We start from the raw sequence: 23262 nt of genomic DNA, 5'->3' as shown, positions 1-23262 counted from the left end.
TCAAAGTTCTGATTTGTAAATTAAACCAGGTCAATACAAAAACCTTCCTTCAACCAAACAAAAGTAGGAGATTAAAAAAACCTTCTGCAGGGACTTCCCTGGTGGTCCAGTGGTTAAGACTCCACACTTCCACTCCAGGGGGTATGGGTTCGATCCCTGGTCGGGGAACTAAGATCCTGCATGCTGCACAGCGTGGTCAAAGGAACAAAAGAAAGAAAAAACCTTTTGAAAATCCTTGGTGTTATCAGGTTCCTATGGATCTGAAATATAACACTCAAGGATTATATCCTTAAGTATTATACACTGTGGTAATAAGCAAGTTGAGGAAGTACAAACAAAATACATGTCTATAAACATGCTTTCCAAAGTAATATAAATAAACTTTTACTTCAGGATCTTGCAATCAAAATTAATTCATACATAATTAATTCAGAATCAAACCTAATGACAAAGCAAGATGAACCAGCCAACAGCATAGTAACAATAGCTGATATGTATATAAAACATTACTATGTGCCAGGTAAGTGCTTTTACCTCATTTAATTCTCATAACAACCCTCTAAAGTAGTTACTATTAATATACCCATTTTACAGATGAGTGGACAAAGGCTAGAACTTACCCAAGGTCATTTAGCTGGTAGTATTGCAGTGGTCCTTTGAGCCCAGGTAGTCTGGCTTTGAAACCTGTGCTCCTAACCTCTATGCTACAATGTTTCTCAATACCAGCTGCTAACTAAAAAATCAGAAATGTATTCCTTCGCAACCTTAATCATTATGAGACAAGGAATATCCTTTGGCTCCTATACATCTAAATTTTCAACATATTTTGTTCCTTCCAACCTATAAAACTACCCTAGATTTTGAGTCACCTGATTTTATTTTACTACTATCCCCCTACCCAACCCCACCCCTTGTACTTTGCCCTCATTAAGTGGCTGCATTTGTATTAAGTTCTGCTTAGAATAGTAACCAAAAAATGTATGAACTACTTAATTAAATCTTGTTTGTTCAAAATAAAAGAGGAGTTAAACACTTCCCATTACTCTTCAACCACTCTCTTATCAAGGCTTCAAAGACTTGCTCAGAAAAGCACTGCTGATGCTGATAACCAGAGTAGCTTACAAGGAGCACATCATGTGCTGGGCTGCAATGCTATCAAAACAGTATCTTCAATTCTCTTCTGTGTGTATACTGTGTAATAGGATGGGGGGGGGGTAGAAATTACGGTAATAAATATAAAATATATTTTCTAGAAACACTTCCATTTCATGGAAATACAATGTGAAGACCGTATCAAGCTAAATATGGAAATGTGCAAGTTTTATTTTTAAAAAAAAAGGCTACACAAATAATTAAAGGTAATATATGAAGAAACTGCCAAAACAAACAAAAGGTCTCATCTACAAAATTATTTACATGTTTAGGGCCCATACTAAAAAAAAAAAACCATGGTCCCCTGGGGCCAGTATAGACATAGAGAGCAGTCTATGGGAAGAGGGCTTCTGTAGTACTTCCCAGTACATGACATGAACCAAACAAGGAAAACCCTGCAAGGTACTTCAATGTTCAGAGGTTTTAAGACCTTGGCTTTGATGATTTTTAAGGTAAGAAACAAAACCAAATCAGCTTCCAATGGGACATGACAGTGGCCTCCAGTCAGTGACCATGACCACAATGCTTCTGAATGGCCCTCCATTTGGGGGCAGAGCAATCTGAAGAGATGATAGTTTTTACAGGTGCCCTGCTACCTACACTAATATAATTACTACAGTATCTTATAAAGACAAACAGCAGTTTTTAAACTCTTTTAAAAATATATAAAGAGTTTCCTAAAGATTTTTTTTAAAAGGTCTAGATTCATCAAAGATGAGTAAAAAATCCATTACTTTCCTAAGTACACTTCCTTACTCTATTCCTGGTTAAATGCAAAAGCTGACAGTTTCTGATTCGTAGAAAGATCTAAAGGTTTTTGCTTTTTAGGCAAATTCAGATTCTCCTTCGTTTTTTCTTTCTGGTTTTCAGTTTCGTGACTATCATCGACCACACGTTTTCGTTTCTTTTCTTCAGCTCCATCACTTGCAGTTCCTCCTTTGGCCTTGGCAGCCCATGCCTTTATAAAAATATTGCAGGAGAAAAGTTTTTAGGCACTAACAAAGAAATAGGAAGGACATGATTTCGTTACTTTTGCAGGCAACATTCCTTTATGTAAAGCAGCATAATTAGCATTTGAATTGTTAAACTAATCATTAAGGGTTCTTTTTTTTTTAAACAAATCTTTTATTACTTAATTGCAGGGCACGTTAAAAAATTTACATTCTACCTCTATAATATTTCAATCTAAACTCTGCTTGTATTTAAGCATATTAAGTGCAAAACACTATAACTGCAGGTACTTTTTTAGAAAGAAAACCTTTTAAGATTATTATAGATTTCCATGCAGTTGTAGGAAATAATACAGAAAGCCACCGTGTTCCCTTTACTCAGTTTCCCTCAATGGTTGCATCTTGCAAAACTGTAGTGCGCTGTTACAACTAGGATATTGACATTGATAAAATCCCCTTTTTTATTTCTACTTGTTTGTGTGTGTGTGTATAATTCTATTGTAGGCTGTGTATTTACCACCACATTCAGGATACAGAACAGTAGTTCCATAAGCACGAGGATCCCACATGTTGCCCCACCCCACTCCTCTCCCAGGCCCTAACCCCTGGCAATCAGTTCTCTGTTCTTCATCCCCATCACCTTGTCATATCAGGAACGTTATATACAGTATACACTCTTTTGGGATTGGTTTCTACTCACTAAGCAAGAACCCAACAAGCTTCACTCATTTCATTTACCTCTTAAACCTCTTTTAATCTATAACAATTCCTCCTCCTCCTACTTTATTTTCCTTCCTAGTCATTGTTGTTGAAATGGGACCATTTGACCTGTAGTATTTTTCACATTAACAGACTGGATTTAAGAAATGTTTAAGGTTTACACACTAAAAATATTGATTACATTTTTAAGTATTCAAGAACATAATCACAACTTTTGCCAAATCTCTTCCTCTTTTCCTAATAAGGTCTTATTCATTCAGATGTCATTTTATCTAATTCTTTACAATTTTTATCCTTTTATAAATACTTATAAAAAATGAGAAATACAAAGATGCTAATGAGGTTCTAAAGGAGGCTAGAGGTGGTAAGACCAGTTTCTAGCTTCCTAATTTTGCATTAGTTTTATTCGTAAAAACCAGCTTATCAAGGTAACTATGTCACAAGGTGCCCATGCTGCATGCAGTCATTCCTAGGGAAGGGAAGTCTAAGATTTATTGATACAACACACACAATCCTTCCCCTTGCAAAAGAAAGCTGCTCTTAGCCTTCTTTCACATGGCAGAAACTGACATGAGGAGCAATAGGTACAAGCCACCTGTCCTAATTTCCACATGAAAGGCTAGAACAGAACATCAGATTTTCCCCCCCAAAGCAGTATTATCATTTAGTATTCAACGTGTAAGTAAACAGCATTTTAAGAAATTCTGCTTACAAGGACTTTAGAGTAGTACTCCAAAAATGTGAATTAATTTCGTTTTTACTTATTAATCTTTTTTTGCTTTTGATAAGTAATGCACTTTTTCTTGGGGTATTCCCCTAACTTACAATATGCAGAAACTTATACAGATGTAAGCAGTGCATCTGCCAAAAAATTAACCATCAGCACTAAATAATAATTATTACATATCCACAGGTTCAAAGCTGACATTTTGCTTGTTGTATTTCCTCTCCACCAAGAGTTTATCAGAATGTATTCAATTTCTAAAAACAGAAAAAGGCACTTTCTTTAAGAATTTTTAAAACCTGGGAATTCACTGAAGTCCCCATCTCAGTACAATTATCCTTACAAATGGGACCTAATGAAACTTAAAAGCTTTTGTATAGCAAAGGAAACTATAAACAAGACAAAAAGACAATCCTCAGAGTGGGAGAAAATATTTGCAAATGAATCAACGGACAATCAAAGGATTAATCTCCAAAATATATAAACAGCTCATGCAACTCAATATCAAAAAAACAAACAACCCAATCAAAAAATGGGCAGAAGACCTAAATAGACATTTCTCCAAAGAAGACATACAGATTGCCAAGAAGCACATGAAAAGCTGCTCAACATCACTAATTATTAGAGAAATGCAAATCAAAACTACAATGATGTATCACCTCATACAGGTTAGAATGGGCATCATCAGAAAATCTATAAACAATAAATGCCGGAGAAGGTGTGGAGAAAAGGGAACCCTCTTGCACTGTTGGTGGGAATGTAAACTGACACAGCCACTATGGAGAACAGTATGGAGGTTCCTTAAAAAATTAAAAATAGAATTACCATATGACCCAGCAATCCCACTACTGGGCATATACCCAGAGAAAACTCTAATTCAAAAAGACACATGCACCCCAATGTTCACTGCAGCACTATTTACAATAGCCAGGTCATGGAAGCAACCTAAATGTCCATCAACAGAGGAATGGATAAAGAAGATGTGGTACTTATATACAATGGAATATTACTCAACCATAAAAACGAATGAAATTGGGTTATTTATAGAGACGTGGATGGACCTAGAGATTGTCATACAGAGTGAAGTAAGTCAGAAAGAGAAGAACAAATATCGTATATTAACGCATATATGTGGAACCTGGAAAAATGGTACAGATGAACTGGTGTGCAAGGCAAAAATAGAGACACAGATGTAGAGAACAAACGTATGGACAGCAAGTGGGGAAAGTGAGGGCAGGGGGATGAACTGGGAGATTGGGATTGATATATATACACTAATATGTATAAAATAGATAACTAATAAGAATCTGCTGTATAGCACAGGGAATTCCACTTCGCTGTACAGTAGAAACTAACACAACATTGTACAACAACTATACCCCAATTAAAAAAGAAACAAAAAAAACCCCTAGGAATTCACTAAAGTCTCATTCTCAATACAATTATCCTTACTTACCTTCCTTTCTTCAGTTGACAATACTCTAAATCGAACCATTCCTTCTTTTATTATGTCTGCTTCATCTGAAAAGTCAGGATTGTCAGACAAAATATTACATCTGTTTTCTTCCAGCCACATCTGGAACCCGGTCTTTGGCCTAAAATAGCAGTTATATAAAAAAATTTTATAATTAAGACAGTCTTAAAAGTGCTTCATGATTTTTCAGGTTAGTGATTAACCATTAGCATACCTATATATAAAGTAAGAGAGACACAGTTAATTACCCTCGTTAATATTCATAATTACATATTACTTAAAACTGCCTAGAGACTGCAGGAATAATGAGCTGAAAAAATCCTTTATAAGATCAATTCAAAGGGATTACTCACATTTGTATTTTCCAAGTGCAGCAAAACTCTGAACTTTCAACTCTTTTATGAATGTTGACAGGCTCAAGGTCTCCAATCCTACTTCGCCCCTCTAGCCCAATATAACCCTTCCATGCATCTTTGGTAGCCTTTCTCCATTTCCCAAACCAGCTATTGGAAATCGTCATGACTTCTCTCAAGCTCCTCACCCCTGCCCTCACAGCTGACCTGAGAGTGTGGGTCCTTTCTTGTACCATTATTATGTAAAGCATGGACACAGCATACTTGTCAGTTTCATTAGATTTCAGTTCTGACACAAACTGTCTTTAGGTCACAAGTGAAGATTTAATGCAAACATTTAATATTTACTGAGCACTTTTTTTCTGTATAGCCTGATAGTATAAAAAATGGAATCTTCTTAAATAAAAATTTCACTGTTTAATACCTAAATCAAATTCAGAACAAAATAGGAAAAAATAAAAACCACAGCTATCCCTTCAAATTAAATTGGTTAACGTCAGATATTGGTTAAATGAGATACATAACACTAAAAATGAAACGGTGACTTTTTCAATTTAGCTGATGTATTTTAAATAAATCTAGCATACAAGAGATCAAGAAATTTGGTAACACTGAGTTGGTGGACAAACAGGATATGGACAAATAGGAACTCTCATATTGCTGGGGGTGTATAAAATAATACAACATCCATGCAGAACAATTTTGCAATATCTATCGAAATTACAATTGTACATTAGCTTGAACCATACAGGAATCCATCTTACAGCTATAGGTATATAATATTCATATAAAGTTATTCACTGTACTACTATTTGTACTAGCAAAAGACCAGCAACTACCTTTTGTCCACCAGTAGAGAACTAAATAAATTATGGTATAGCCATTCAATGGAAGTAAAAAGATTAAAGAAACTCTTCATGTAGTAATAAGAAATCATCTGCAAAAGCTATTAAATGAAAAAAATAAGGCACAGAACAATGAGTATACTACCATTTCTGTAAAACTAACAAAAAACAGATAAATCTAAGTGTACATGCATAGGATAATTCCAGAAGGCTATATAAGAAACTTGTGCAGTGACTATTTGTGGAGGGAAAACTGGGTGGGTAGGGAAAAGATTTACTCTTCATCACAAATCTTTTTCTATCTTTTGACTGTGTTTCTCCCATGTAACTACACTAACTATTTAAAAACAAACAAATGAAAAAATGAACTAATTATAAAATATAGTGTCCCAGCAAAACGTATCCACAATTTAAAACATGTATGCAGTTTATCAAAGCATACTTTAATAAGTAATATAAATAGACATTAATCAATATTTGTGGCTTCCCTAAAGTTACAAGTGTTCAGAATGCCTACTACCTGTGCCAACATATTATTTACATGAATGAATAACAGGGCCACATAATTTTGTATTGCTACTTCTGTATGCCTTTTACTGGAATACTACATCTTGAGAACACTAAATTTCTCTATGTACTGACCTTTGGTTTTCAGTGTTTTGAGGACACATAGCTGGGGTTTCAGATGATGGATTTTTAGGATTTTCTTCTTTTACTTCCTCAGTCTTATCAGCTTGGGAAGTTCTTTTCCAGAAAAAGGATGCTGCAGATGCCTGTAAAAACAAACATAATGAATACCGCAACAAAATCTAGTATGATTTTATATGTTACAAGCAAATTTTGAAAAATGTGGAGAAATATAATTATTTAGAATTCTTACACCAACGTGTGAAGTCCCGAGAGGTTCTCTGTTGAAAATAAACATGTATAAACACACACACACAACCCCAAAAAACTGTACCTCAAATTTCATGTATTCTAGATGAATAAAATTATATGAAATGGAAAATACAAATGATAGGTCTATTTTACTGATGACAAATCTGTGATAAAATACCAAAACTGGGACACAATCTGGGAGGCAAAATCAGAATACAGAACAAGGGAAGATTAGGGCTAGGTACTAAACCAGCTGTCATTAAATAGGGACATGCATCAGAACCATGTGGAAAATGAAAAAAAATACAGATAGATGCATGAGTCCCTGTCCTGGGTCTACATATTTTTAAAAAGTGATTCTGATGCAAAACCAGAATTGAGAACCATTGCCCTCACTAGACAATCACTTATAAACAACTGGAGCCTCCTGTCTCATACCTGAAAGAGTGAACAAAACTAAAGTAAGATAGACTATGAGTTGTGTACTGCAGATGGGGGCAGGTGAAATCATACCTGCTTAGACTTTGGTTTTGGAACCAGAGGCTTTATAACCGGAGATTTTTCATAATTTGTAGCTCGATTAAGTGCAGTAGATTTCTTGGATGATTTGTTCATATTGTCTAAAATATTAGTTGAACGTACTGAATTCACTGAAATGGATGGCTCTTTGGAATTGCCTGATACCTACAAAGCAAACTAATATTAACATTTAATGTTTAAAGAAGAAAAAAAAATGCCAAGAGATTTATTTTTCCTTTAAATTTCTGTTAAGTTTGTATTGTAGTCTCACCTTCGGAAATGAATATATTTGGTATAATCCAAATTAAGACTGATGCGCATATTCCCAAATACCACATCCCCAAGTTTTGAAAACCTTCAAAACTGTAGGTTCTCAGAAGATAAGTAGAAAATGTAACTCCTGGTCCAAGCAGGAACTAATGCTGCTTTCATCTTTGTTTATTTTAAAATATTTACTTATTTAAATATTTTAAAATTTAATCTGTTGCAGTCTTTAATGCCTCTTAAGTCTGGGGAGGGTTGTCTGGTAGTTTGGAAATATTTCTCTGTATGGAAATGTATTTAAATAATAGAAAACATCACTGGAAAGAGTTTACCTTGAAGGGGTTTATTCGTCCTTGGTTGCTAGAGGTAACTGCACCTTTCATAAGAAAGAAACCCTCACTTAATAGTGGTAAAACTCAGAAGACTTATGACTTCTATAAGAATTATGGAATATTTTAATCTGTATTATATGAAAATAATGTACTTTGCAACTTTAAAACTATTAATAACTATATATGACCTCCTTCCTATTTCTAAGACAAAATAAAAGCTATTAGATGATGGGAACTATCCCAATTTGCCACTATGAAATAGACAGATACAATATGTAGAGATCTCTTCTTTTCTCCTGTTACCAGGGAAGAATGGTGCCTTATTTTAGCTAGTTAATAATTCCTCTACAAATGCTCTAGATCCCACCCACTCCTGCTTTTCAAGAAACTTGTGTTATCAATGGCTACACGTGTCATCTTTGACTTTTCCTTCTTTATTGGCTCAAGTTCCCCAACTTAAAGAAACAAACAAAAACCAAACACACTCTCTGCCACATCCCCTTCTCGCCCCCCACATCATTTTCCCTCACCTCCCCTAAGCAGCCAAATTTCTCAAGAGTTGTCTACACAGCTATTCCCATTTCCTCACTATTCACATGTTCCTCCATCCAATACATGGCTTCCAGCCTTACTACCCTGCAGAATCTGCTCTTGCTAAGAACTCAGTAAACCCTATGCAGCCAAAACTGGTGGATCTTTTCCAGCCATCACCTTGTTTGACCTCTCAACAGCATTCCACATAGCGGAGTGTTCCTTTCTTCTTGATACTATCTCCCCTTTGACTTCTGAGATACTGCATTCCCTGGCTTACCTCCTTCCTCACTTTCTTTTGATAGTTCGTCCTCCTCCTCTCTAGGCCTAACCTCATTTTTCTCCTCACTTTGATCCTCCCCCAGTGCTCACTCACCCATACACATGGTTTAAACTGCTATACTTATGTCAACAATTTTCACTTTACATCTCCATCCCAGAGATACTACTTTCCTGAACAGCCAATAGTAATTCATCATCCACCTATCTAAACCTACGTTTTCCTAGTGTTTCCTGACTCAGTAAATGGCACCATCATTCATTCAAGTACTCAAGCCAGAAACTGATAGTTATTCTTCACACCCTGAACTTCCATCCTCTCTATATCATCTTCAGAAACACCTCTTCAATTCCTCCATGCTTTCTACCAGCAATCACCACCCCCCCAGTCTATTCAATCTCACTTGGGACTACCTCAGAAGTCTCCTTATATGCAGTCCTCCTCTTCACAGTGTGCCATACTCTGCCCCTCATTAAAACCTACAACAGCCTCCCAGCAACCTCAGAATAAAGGTCCAAATCCTACCATGGCCTACATGGATCTGCAAGGTCTGGCTCCTGCTCATTGCTCCAAAACCATTCAGCACCACTTTCTCTTTGCTCTCTGTGCTCTTCAAGCCTCTCTTATAGTCTTCACACATGCTGTTCCCTAAGCCCACATGCTTTTCTTCTGCTTCTGCTCCCACCCACCTTTGCATGGCTGACTCATTCATCCTTTAGATCTCTGCTTTAAACATTCCACATGGCAGCTTCCCTGGTGGCGCAGTGGTTAAGAATCCGCCTGCCAATGCAGGGGACACGGGTTACAGCCCTGGTCTGGGAAGATCCCACATGCTGCAGAGCAACTAAGCCCCTGAGCCACAACTACTAAGCCCGTGTGCCACATCGACTGAAGCCCGCGGGCCTAGAGCCCGTGCTCCACAACAAGAGAAGCCACCGCAATAAGAAGCCCGCGCGCCACAATGAAGAGCAGCCCCCGCTCGCCGCAACTAGAGAAAGCCCACGCACAGCAATGAAGACCCAGGGCAGCCAAAAATAAATTTAAAAAATAAAATAGGGCTTCCCTGGTGGCGCAGTGGCTGAGAGTCCACCTGTCGATGCAGGGGACATGGGTTCGTGCCCTGGTCCGGGAAGATCCCACATGCCGTGGAGCGGCTGGGCCCGTGAGCCATGGCTGCTGAGCCTGCGCGTCCGGAGCCTGTGCTCCACAACGGGAGAGGCCACAACAGTGAGAGGCCCGCGTACCACAAATAAATAAATAAAACAAAATAAAATAAATAAACATTCCATGAGGCCTTCCTTGGGGTCCCAAACCATCCCCCACCACTGACTAGATTACAGCCACCTGTCATATGCTCTTTTAATAATCTGTACACATGTAAAAGTATACTAAAATCAAACACATATATATATATATATATATATATATATATATATATATATATATATATGTATACTTTTAAAAGCCAGCTGGTACTGTAATGTTTATGCAGGGATCAAACATACATGTCTACTTGACCACTGTAGCCCCCCACCCCAGGCAAATACTAGACACAAAATAGGCATTTAATAAGTATTTGTTAAATGACCACTGTTTCACAAACATTTCTGATTAAAAACAACAAGAACAAAGCAGGCCCTGAAGAGTAAGGTGTATTTGAGTAGATGTATCACTGTAAAGACTACTTCAAAATTTTCTCGATATTACAAAATCCAAATTTTCTTACCTGACTTAATAGCTGGCATATCAGAGGAATTTACACTTTTGAAAAACGGGTTTTCTCCTACAGAATAATTAAGATAAAACAATACAATGTAAATGGGAAGATAAAGTCATCTTCTGTAATCAACAATCAGACAGGAAAGACATCTTGAAAAAGTATGGGTATTCAATATCCCTCAGCCAAGTAAAAGGGGAGAAGTCACACACATGACACATCTCATCTTTAAGCCGCCTTAAAAATGTTATCTTACCATGTTTATGTATTTCTGGTTTTTCTTCTATATCATCAGCTTCTCCAGTATCCTCTGAATCCTCTTCAACTTGATTTCTGAGCCTTGGCTGACTCCACTCTGTAGGAGTATTACTGTAACTAAAAGACAATGATATTATTCAATAAAGGGCTATAAAAAGACCAAGTCAATATTCAGGATGGTAAAACTCAAACATTTCTTACCCAGCATTCAACTTTTTTTTGAAATCCTCTTCTTCTTCTTCCTCTTCTTCAGCTTGGGTGGCTGCCGATTCTGCTGCTTTCTCTACAGCCAGTTCACTAAGTCTCTGGGCCAATATTAATCTCCGAGAACGAGAAGCATATTTAATGGCTAAATTCACAGCATTTTGAGTCATTAGATCAGCAAGTTCCACACAACGAAATTCCCGCTCCAGTTTACAAGAAAGCTAAAGGAAAAAAAGGGGGAAAAAAGTCAAATTATGTTGAGTAAAACTTTTTAAAAATAAAAGAATGATACTACTAGTAGAACTGAGAAAAGTTTTCTAGATATTGTATCCCTGATTCTAAGAGGCACATTTTTACACATTTTAACATCTCTCTCTGAAGTTGAGAACCATCTTACAATTGACGGTGAGTCAGTTTAAATGGCAGCATTTCTTTCTGTCTTAGTGACTTAAATAAGTAAAATACTGGTGCATTTTACAATCAACAATGAAATATGACATATCATTTCAAGTTATTGATTGCAAGGAGTAAGAGATTTATTTAAAAATTCAAAAATGGTTCTCCTAAATTTGTTTTCCTGCCCATTCCACCACCTGCACTCACAAAACAGGGTAGCAAATTGAAAGAAAGAATAAATTGTAAATGATTTGTTATTACTTTGTGTAGAATTGGCACACAAATGCTACTAAGTGAATGTGGGTGGGCAAACAGATTTACCCATTAGCTTTTTAAGTATGATCGTCTATGATCTCTAACCACCAGAAACAGTTATACAACTTCCAAATTAGCAAACAACCTCCTTTTTCTTGCTCTATTTTTTATGCTTACAATATAAAACGAAAAACATTCATTTATCATGACTTTTTCTTTTGGTATGAATTTTGACGACTCAAAGTGAGGCAACTGAAGTACAATGTGAGGAAAACTAATATTTCGAAGACTACTAAAGGTCTCATAATTCACAGAAGTATTACTTTGTTACTTAGCCATGTCAAGTCTGATACATCAGCATAGACGCTTTAGATATTTACCTGCATGTCCTTCTCAAGTTTTCCAGAATCACTTATCTGTAAGCAGTACTTCTCAATCAGGGTGGTACTCTGCCTCAGAGGGCATTTGGAAATGAAAGTAGTATGGTTTTCCCAGTAATTAGGTGGAACTATGGGCATTTGCCTGGGGGCAGGAATGCTAAAGAACTAACAGGATGCTACTAGCACCCTGCTGAGGAACGCTGCACTCCAGCGGAAAAGCTCCTCTACGGCTAAATGGTAAATAAATCAAACATGTTTCCTTACATATGCTGTAGAAAATAAAAAGGTTACTAGTTCATGTTGGTGTACAAATGGGACTTTGTGAATGGAACAAAACTTACTCTATAGTAAACTAATTAAATTTCTTTAATACTAAATGCAAGGCAGTGTTGCATAGAGGTGACAGCAGTGAATATCACCTTTTGGAGACAAGTTACAATAAGCTCTGTGGTCTCAGATATCACTTTGCCCTCAGAAGTTTTTTCCCTCAACTTTAAAATGGCAAGTCTGGGCCGTTTACCCTCTTAGGAAATACTGAGGTGCACTATGTATCAGACACTACATCAGTGCCTGGCATACATTAGTGAACAGGACATGGTCACTGCCCTCAAGGTGTTTACAGTCTAGTCCAAGAAGAGCACAGAAGAAATTACATTATACTTCACCTCATAAGCCAACCTGGAATGAGGACACACACTTATGAATCTTATGTTTCAAAAAGTTTTTTATCTCTAAAGATAAATGTATTTAAATATCCAGGGGACCAAACCTGGTCACTGGCTACAGACAAACTTTTACCTAAGAGGATAACAAAAGGCAGGCATGTCTAAAAGCCTGATCAAAGTTCTTAAGACTGCTCAGCCTGCAGACCTAAAAGTCTACACTCAAACTTTATTTGCTGCACATGATAAGAGGAGGAGCTAGAGCCAGTCCTCAAACTTTATTAATAAGCATCTGAATCACCTACAGGGCCTATTAAAACACAGACCAGTCGGCAAAAACAAAACAGGGAGGTAGCACCAGAAGAGTTTATTTCTTCCCATGAGCTTAGATACAAGGCAATGTCGTAAATATTTTGTATGCAACATGAACTGGGAAACAGAACTTTTAAGGGAGAAAAACACCACCAGATACAACTTAGGAATTCTAGGTTGTGGAACCTGGTGCTAATTCACATACCATTAAGAAATTCAACCTAGAGAAAAAAAATTAACTTTTCTTCCCCACTATACTTATTTTACTCACCGCAAGCATTTTCATTAAAAGTTCCTGTTGTTCTTTTATTGCTTGATTTTTAGTGCTCTCTTCATATTCATAACCATTTTTAGCTAAATAATCAAGGTGGTTGTGAAACATAACTGAACGCCAGTACTGTTCCTGCAAAAGTGGAAAAACTGCTTAGAGCCAACTATCAGTCGAATACCACGCAAGTGTTAAACATTTATCATATGATACCAGTTTCTGAATAAAATATTTTCTGAAATATTCCTTTCTACAGCTTATTTTACAATTCTAATGTGATATTATGGCTTGACTTTATCTTCTATCCTTAAAAAAAAAAAAAACAGGGAAATACAGTGACCCTTGAACAATGTAGCAGGTAGAGGTGCCTACCCTCTGTGTAGTTGAAAATCTGCATATAACTTATAGTCAGCCCTCCATATATATGCGGTTCGTCCATATCTGAGGTTCGGCATCCTCAGATTCAACCAATCTTGCATGGTGCTGTACTGTAGTATTTACTACTGAAAAAAACCCACGTATAAATGGACCCACACAGTTCAAACCCATGTTCTTCAAAGGTCAACTGTATATAGCATTTTAAAGTTTCCTAGCTATCACAGCTGATGCTCAGAGAACTTAGTAAACTAGATTTTTATAAGCTGATTTGTTTCTTGTTTAGAATAACTAACTGCAAGATATCGAATGACTTTTGATGACGCAGGGCTAGGAGTAAGGTGCCTAAGGGTACAAAATTCATGAAGGCATTGTCCTCTTAGGCACTTGTCCAAGCCCGAGAGTGAGCGCCTTACCCTAGTGAGGCCCTGACAGTCACATCCATTTACCTCTTAGACAAAGTCCCTGGAAGCAGCCCTCCTCCCTCACAGCTACTGCTATTTCTTTAATTATAAAGTAGTGAATACTCAACACTGGTCATCAGAATAATTCTAAATGCCTGTGTCACAGGCAGGGCATTATCAAACTCAGAGTGTCAAGGTAAGATTTGTGCATACCTCCATTTGTCCTTTCTCTGTGGCAGTCTGACAGTAAGGAAGCTTAAAGGGTAATACAGCTACAGCAGGGCGTGGAAGGGTGGGGGGAAATCGAGAACCTTTGCAAGGAATACACCTGTCAGGAAAGAAACAGTCTCACCATAAAAACTTTCCAAAATATCATAAAAACTGCTACATTATAAATTTTCCAAAAGTTAGTAACTTGGAATAATAATATTCCAATAGCTGGCTTAATAATATACAAAAGATTCCTCTTTTAAAAAAGTACTTTAGGCGTATCAAAATTATCCCTCCACGTACTTCAAAAATCCCTCCTCACATCAGCTTTATTAAATTAACAATCACTAAAAGTGAAATCAGCTCTTTTCAGATTTTCCTTAGCAAAATGCCCACTTCCAAAATACAGAAATTGTGCCATAAACACTTGTCATGGGATCCATGTTATAAAACAGATTGCCCTAAGATAAAATGCTGATAAAGCATATTCACTTTCATTCTTCAGTTTGGAAATATTGGTACTGTTGGTAGAAAGTGTCATATAAGAGAAAAAGAGGGTGAAATGTCCAATAAGTGTTTATTATTAGATATTGGTGAGAGTGAAGCAGAAAATCTATTATCATTATAAAAAGGTTATACTGTATATCTGCTCTGCTAAATGAAGGGTTGCCATATGTGGTAATAGTTCAGTTGGCAAGGACTTTTCTGACTAGAATATGTAAGGCACTCATATATGCCCATCAGGATGAGTACTAATGCAATTTATGAATTAAAAAGTATCCATTCATCAGAGTGATTTATATATGCAGAATACTCTTTTAATGTATTTACTCCAAATTATTTATAAGAAAAACATAACTGCACACTCTAAGTACTACAGACAAATTTTCTAATTTTCATGAAGTCATTTAAAAAACATAGACCCTTGTTCAATGCTTACTAACAGCCATCCGGTAATACAGCCTTTTAATCAGGGCTTTAAGTTATGACTTTCTTGAAGGAAAATACCAGGTAGAAATTAGGCCCTTAGGTTTAAAATTTTTTTCATAAATATCTTCTAATATTATCAAATGTCCACTAGAATAGTTAAAAAATAAATAAGTGGCATTACCCAGGAATATTACATAGGCTCCCTTTCTTGTAAGATTTAAATACTCCCTTTCCTTCTTTTTGTGAAAATATAATAAAAACAAACATGTTTTTAGAGTTCCAATATTTTTTAACATAAATCCTCATTTCTTTCTACGTCCTCCCCTTTTATGATTTCACATAAATCAGTGGTTTTCACCACATAGTATGAGGTGGCAATGTGAATACTGAGCGTTTGAAAAACGTCTTGTAGTAATTCTGTTATGCACCTATTCACAAAACCATTTTAGTCATGCAAAACGGAAGACAGAACATGTGCATTCAGAAAGGACGAGTGCAATTACGTATGCATATATGTACATTAACAAAACTAGGAGGAACACTGGGAGTAATCTTAATTGCCTTAACATTCTTTTTTCTATAAAGTGACTTAGACTCTGTTTAAAAACATTTTACAACTCTAATACTTTATTTAGCCATAGTAAGCAAATATCATAAAGAAAAATTGATAAGGATTTTTCTAATAGCTTTTTTAAAGCCACATTTACATCAAAGCAGAGCACCAATTCACATTTCTTATCCTTTTCTTAGCTTTAAAGACCTGAAGTAAAATGACCTTTTCTCTGTTAGATAGCTCTTTCATGGAAGAAGAGGAAAAAAACAAACTCATTTGACTGCTAATTTGATGGGTTTTGCCTACAATGAATGAGTTTCCTGGAAACTGTGGCTAAACCATTTGGAGGATAAAATGTGAAAAAATAAACCACAGTTTACTAAGGAGACAAAATTACTTCAATTCCTTTCCAAACAAACCAAAAAATTTGTTCTCTTATATTACAGAGTTGAAAAATATCAAACTGGAGAAAACGGGGGCCAATGTCCAGAATAAGTTTCTAAGAGTTAGTGAGTTTTGCTTGTCGTCTGTGTTGCATGGGACTCTTTTCAGTGTTCGAGGGGATTTAACTCTTTTAGAGCACTGACTCAGGAGTAGATAATGATTTTACCACCCAACTCTTCCAGGCTGCTGGCCCAATTTATCTTCATGTAGCACAGGACATGTAGTCAGTACTTTTAGCAAATGCTTATTAAATGAACATAACTTGCAAAAAAAAGTCTGTTTTCAAGTGCATTAAATAACTCTTAAGAGTTTTTAAAAACCAAAGAGAATGCCTGACATGAAGTGCCTGCATAAAATATCGTTAAGTAAATATGTTCTAATATCAAAAAATAAAGCAGAATAAGGTAAAAAACTAAACTAAACTAAAGAGAAAAGGAATACTGATGTTTGTAGAAAGCAAATTAGATTGTGGCACGAAAATTAGTAAACTCTCAGTTATGTATTAACCAGTGGTGACAATTAAAAAAAATCTTCAGAGGAAACCATAAAGACAATTTCTGCTAAACTGAAGTTCATTTCAAACAGAGGTAGGAAATCAGATACGCTACACATCAGTAATTAAAGGCAGGTGTTTTGTACTGATTCAAATGAATTAAAAAAAATTATTTTTAACAAAATGTATCTCCTCACCAAAAAGAAAGCATAAATACTGCTGAATCTGGGTTAGAAAATGTATTTTAAATGTAAAGATTATAGAAACATAATCATTAACCATGAAATACAAGGCCAAATGCCTTAAAGTAGTGACGGTAAGAAAACTACTGTTGTTATTAACAACTGACATTCAATGAACACTCACTAAGGGCCAGGCACTGTTCTAAGTACTCCTACATCACTTCATCTTCACAGTAGTTCTGTGAGATGGGTACTAGCTTCATCCTGGTTTTAGAAATGAGGAAACAGAGGCACAGAGAGTCTAAATGTCATGGCCAGGGCTATACAGTGAGCATTTCAGCCAGGATACTGCAGCAGGCTCCAGCGCTGGACCATTATGAAATGCTGCCTTTCCAGAGAAGCAAGTGGTTTGCTATCTTTACCACAAACACTGAGAGCAAACGGAAGCGTGAGATTTAAATAAATATAAGAATGAATTTTTTTTTTTTTTTCGGTACACGGGCCTCTCACTGTTGTGGCCTCTCCCGGTGCGGAGCACAGGCTCTGGATGCGCAGGCTCAGCGGCCATGGCTCATGGGCCTAGCCGCTCCGCGACATGTGGGATCTTCCCAGACCGGGGCACGAACCCGTGTCCCCTGCATCAGCAGGTGGACTCTCAACCACTGTGCCACCAGGGAAGCCCAAGAATGAATTTCTTGATAGCAAGGATAATTAAGTCTCATTAAACACAGCAGCAGGCTACTAAAGATGGCTGTACGGTTTTCTTCCTGGGCTTTCACGGACCTCTCTATCAATAGAAAGGAAATTAATCATCCTCTACATGTGACTAAATGTAAGGAAAGCTGGTATGAGAAGCACAGTAGGCCATACTGAGAAATGTAACTTCCAATCTTTGAAAAACATTCTTATTCAAGTTGATTCTTCCAGAATAAAGCCAGGAAAAAATGAAAAACATTCTGATCAATTTATCACGGTATATACAAGTACATATATTTTTCAGCATTATCTTCTCAGTGTTTCAAATGTCAGCTGTATGAGATTCCCCTCAGTAATTCAATTATTCCCCTAGAATAAGCCAGTCCTTAAGGGATAAGTTTATTCTTTCAATCTATTTATCAACTCAACTTCCACTGTTCCTGTATTTCAACAGAGAAAATATAGGAACTTTTTTGCTACTAACTGGCTGTGTGATCCCAAGTTACTTAATCTTTTTGGGCCTCAGTTTTCTCACCTGTAAAAATTGGGGAAAAGGACCAGGAGTAAAGGCAGAGCACAGGAACTAGACCAAAAGAAACTGGTGGTTCTCATTTTTTTATCCCTGTAGGGCTGCTGAGCTATTGCAAAATGACCATGCATTCACAAGGGCACCATGAACTGTCTGCAGAATGAATAAAAGAGTTTCCACTTTATGTACTAGAATTTTCACATGCATGTACATGATGTAACTTATAATACAAATTTAGGTTCAAATATAATCTTTAGGTCTATAGAAACTTCCTGCTATTATGGATTTTCTCTATCAACTGATACTCACTGTACAAGCTGCTATCATTTGTAGTTCATGAAATGCTTTGACATATAAAAGGACTCTTATGCTTAAAAATGTCAGGAGCCACTGGCCTAGACAATTTCTAAAATCCTTCCAAGTCTAAAAACTGTAATTTAGAGTCCATTATTTTTTTTATCCCATGTTGAAAATTTTTTAAATTAATTAATTTATTTATTTTTGGCTGCGTTGGGTCTTCGTTACTGCACGCAGGCTTTCTCCAGTTGTGGTGAGCAGGGGCTACTCTTTGTTGTGGTGCACGGGCTTCCCATTGCGGTGGCTTCTCCTGCTGCAGAGTACGGGCTCTAGGCATGCAGCCTTCAGTAGTTGTGGCTCACGGGCTTCAGAGCACAGGCTCAGTAGCTGTGGCACATGGGCTTAGGTGCTCCGTGGCATGTGGGATCTTCCCGGGCCATGGCTTGAACCCATGTCCCCTGCACTGGCAGGCGGATTCTTAACCACTGAGCCACCAGGGAAGCCCTCCCATGTTGAATTTAAGTTAAATGTTACCAGCTGTAATTATCATGTCTTTTAATGAGAGTTAAAACTCTTCACAGATCTTAACTATAAAGCAAGTAAGAAAAAAAAGCCAGCTGTACAAATTATTAGGGGGTATAAAAATTGAACTTGATAAAATAGTTTTAATATTAAATGAAAAACCAAAATTATTCATTGCAAATTAATAACTTCATGTACTTCCTTAAGATAATATTAACAAACAAAATGAATCATGTTACTTGAATAAACATTAGATGGAACAGTAAAAATCCTTCTAGGTTAAAAACTAAACCTCTGATTAAGATAAAATATGAATTCTTTCATTCAAGTTACTAAAAACTTGATTCCTGGAAACAGACATGTAAAAATATCCCTGAGAACAACCTACACTCTAAGAACTGTTAGAAACAGTTAACTAGGGACTTCCCCAGTGGTGCAGTGGTTAAGAATCTGCCTGCCAATACAGGGAACACGGGTTTGAGCCCTGGTACTGGAAGATCCCACATGCAGCAGAGCAACTAAGCCCGTGCACCACAACTGCTGAGCCTGTGCTCTAGAGCCCGTGAGCCACAACTACTGAAGCCCAAGTGCCTAGAGCCTGTGTTCTGCAACAAGAGAAGCCACCACAGTGAGAAGCCTGTGAAGTGCAACGAAGAGTAGCCCCCGCTTGCCCCAACTAGAGAAAAGCCCGTGTGCAGCAACAGAGACCCAATGCAGCCAAAACTTAATTAATTAGAATTTTTTTTAAAAGTTTAATAAATTCCTTCTGATACTAAATATGTCAATAATGGACTATCTGGAGACTTTGAAAACACACGACATACAGAAATAATAACGAGCAATTCCTCTATGATTTTCTACTAAGCTCAATTTCACATTCTTTAAGAAGACTATGTCTTCTCAAACATCCACACTGCCAACCAATGCCTTCAAAAATACCCTCGGGCTTCCCTGGTGGCGCAGTGGTTGAGAGTCCGCCTGCCGATGCAGGGGACGCGGGTTCGTGCCCCGGTCTGGGAGGATCCCACGTGCCGCGGAGCGGCTGGGCCCGTGGGCCATGGCCGCTGGGCCTGCGCGTCCGGAGCCTGTCCTCCGCGACGGGAGAGGCCACAACAGTGAGAGGCCCGCGTAACGCATAAAAAAAAAAAAAAAAAAAAAAAAAAAAAAAAATACCCTCTATCTTGCTTCAAAATCTGCCACCAAAACAGAAGGCATCAGACAAGAATTCCTGTCACCTTTCATCCACTAAATCTATCTGCATTTGCACCTATCTTCTTCCCTCTCATTACACCTGATAAAATATCTTTAAAAAAATCATATAGGGCTTCCCTGGTGGTGCAATGGTTGAGAGTCCACCTGCCAATGCAGGGGACACGGGTTCGCGCCCTGGTCCGGCAAGATCCCACATGCCGCAGAGTGGCTGGGCCCGTGAGCCATGGCCGCTGAGCCTGCACGTCCGGAGCCTGGGCTCCGCAACGGGAAAAGCCACAACAGTGAGAGGCCCGCGTACCGCAAAAAAAAAAAAAATCATGTATATATACCACATCTTCTTTATCCATCCAGCAGTTGATGGACACTTAGGTTGCTTCCGTAACTTGACAACTGTGTAAATAACGCTGCTACGAACACAGGGATGCACGAATCTTGTCCACTTAAGTGTTTTTGGTTTTCTTCAGATATATACCCAGCAGTGGAATTTCTGGGTCATTTCTGGGTTTACTTTTAGCTTTTTAAGAAACTTCCATACTGTTCTCCACAGTGGCTGTACCAATTTACATTCCCACCAACAGTATATGTGGGTTCCCTTTTCTCCACACCCTTGCCAACATTTATTATATGTGTTCTTTTCCATGGATTATACTTCAAATAGCAAGTACTAGTTTTTCAGAAGGATAGATCCTAAAGACAGATTCACTGGGTCAAAGGGCATATGCATTTCTAATTCTGATAGTTCTTGACAAATTGCCTTCCACAGGGATTGTGACCAACTTACACTCCTGTCAGCAATACATAAACGTGGTTATTTCCCCACAGCCTCACCAGCTAAGAGTGTTATCAAATTTTCAGATTTTTCTAATTTAACAGGTAAAAAGAGAAATCTCTTTTTAGTTCTGATTTGTGTTTAATCTTACTTCAAGTGACATCAATCATCTTTTCATATATTTGAAAGCCATTTTAATTTCACTTTCTGATTATTGCTTCTTGAAATAGTCTCCACTTATAGTTTCTACGACATGACCCTCTTCAGGCGATTTTTCTCTTAATTGCTTAGCTAATCTTCCTTTTTCTCATTCAAAAGCTTCTACTCCAATAACTGACCTCTAAATGCTGGAATTTCTTTGGGGTTGGACTGATACCTTTTGTCTCTTTCTTCTCATTTATTACTATAACTTTATATACCTTCTATAATCTGATGATTCCCAAATGTATATAACCAGCCAAAATTTCTGAGTTTGAATCATATACTCCAATACCTTCCTTTTTTTTCTTTTTAAACTTAAGCATTTTCTCTTTCTTTTTTTTTTTTAATTAATTTATTTTTGGTCATTTTGGGTCTTCGTTGCTGCGAGCGGGCTTTTCTCTGGTTGCGGTGAGCGGGGGCTACTCTTTGCTGTGGTGCGCGGGCTTCTCATTGCGGAGGCTTCTCTTGTTGCGGAGCACGGGCTCTAGGTGCGTGGGCTTCAGTAGTTGTGGCATGCAGGCTCAATAGTTGTAGCTGGCAGGCTCTAGAGCGCAGGCTCAGTAGTTGTGGCGCACGGCCTTAGTTGCTCTGTGGCACATGGGATCTTCCCAGACCAGGGCCCAAACCCATGTCTCCTGCATTGGCAGGCAGATTCTTAACCACTGCTTCACCAGGGAAGCCCCCAATACCTTCTTGATATCTTCCTTTGGATATTGTGCAGGCTTAACACACCCAAGAGAGTATTCATTTTTATCTTCCTTATTTCTATAAATGGTACAACTCTTTATCTAGTAGCTTTAACTAGAAATGTAGGTGTCATTGATTCTTCTCTCATTCCCAACCCCCGAACTACCAGCAAATCCTGTTTCTATCTTGAATCTGCTTCTCTTCATTTCCACTTGCCCACACTAGTTCCAGCCTATTCCGAATGACAGAGTAAGTCCTAATCCTTGTGACAACTAAAAACAATACCCCACATTTCTAAACATCCCCAGAAGAGTGGAAAAACCCCTGGTTGAAAAATTGGTCTCCCTGCTTCCAGTCCTACCCTTGCCAATCCATTTACCACATACATTTTTCTTTTTATAGTATAAATCAGATTATATCATTCCCCGGGATAAAACACTTGAATGACTTCTTGTTATACTTCAAAGAAAATCCAAACTTCTCTATCATGGCCTATAATGCAGCCTATGTCTAACTTACTGATACCAACTTGGATTTATATTCCCTGCTACCTCTTGCTTCTTTGTACTCCAGCCATGTTTACATCCTTTTAATTCCTCAAACACACCAAGTTCTTTCTGAACTCACAGCCTTTGTACATGCTGTTTACTCTTCATGGATTGCTTTTCAATCCATTCTTCCATAACAGACCCCCTTAGCCACCAGGTCTCATTCTAAATACTACCTCCATCAAGAGTCTTCTATGACTGGGACTTCCCTGGTGGTGCAGTGGTTAAGAATCCACCTGCCAATTCAGGGAACACGGGTTCGAGCCCTGGTCCAGGAAGATCTCACATGCTGCGGAGCAACTAAGCCTGTGCACTATAACTACTGAGCCTGCGCTCTAGAGCCCGCAAGCCACAACTACTGAGCCATGTGCCACAGCTACTGAGCCCACAAGCCTAGAGCCTGTGCACCACAACGAAGTGTAGCCCCCACTTACTACAACTGGAGAAAGCTCGTGCGCAGCAACGAAGACCCAATGCAGCCAAAAATAAATAAATAAATACATAAATTTATTTTTAAAAAAACGAGTCTTCTATGACCATACTATCTAGAAAATGCTCTTCTGTTATTCTTTATCATGGGTCTGCTCAGATTAATGGGTAGTATTTATTCTAAGTAGTAATTAATATTTAGTTGTTTCTGTTATCTGTCTCCCCAATCAGACTATAAGCTCCATGAAAGCACAGACTTCTTTGTTCACCAAGTATCTGTCCAATGTCACTGACAGTCTTTTAGAC

The 23262-nt window shown here is 37.7% G+C and overlaps 1 protein-coding gene across 1 annotated transcript in view; it reads right to left on the bottom strand.

Annotated features, from left to right (window-relative positions):
- Positions 1–1296: 1296 nt before the first annotated feature.
- Positions 1297–23262, bottom strand: part of WDHD1 (WD repeat and HMG-box DNA binding protein 1) — a 57363-nt gene continuing 35397 nt past the window's right edge. The window contains exons 16-25 of the mRNA XM_065871581.1: positions 14468–14582; positions 13479–13610; positions 11200–11423; positions 10997–11115; positions 10750–10806; positions 8213–8256; positions 7611–7781; positions 6861–6991; positions 5003–5141; positions 1297–2110 (exon numbers count right to left, since the gene is read on the bottom strand). Of these exons, the coding sequence (XP_065727653.1) occupies positions 1910–2110; positions 5003–5141; positions 6861–6991; positions 7611–7781; positions 8213–8256; positions 10750–10806; positions 10997–11115; positions 11200–11423; positions 13479–13610; positions 14468–14582 (1333 nt within the window). The 3' untranslated portion in view covers positions 1297–1909. The remainder of the gene's footprint in view (positions 2111–5002; positions 5142–6860; positions 6992–7610; positions 7782–8212; positions 8257–10749; positions 10807–10996; positions 11116–11199; positions 11424–13478; positions 13611–14467; positions 14583–23262) is intronic.

The sequence above is a fragment of the Phocoena phocoena genome, chromosome 2 (assembly GCF_963924675.1).
Source record: "Phocoena phocoena chromosome 2, mPhoPho1.1, whole genome shotgun sequence".
NCBI lineage: Eukaryota > Metazoa > Chordata > Mammalia > Artiodactyla > Phocoenidae > Phocoena > Phocoena phocoena.
Note: the sequence above shows the minus strand (reverse complement) of the source record. Positions and strands in the feature narration are given on the sequence as shown.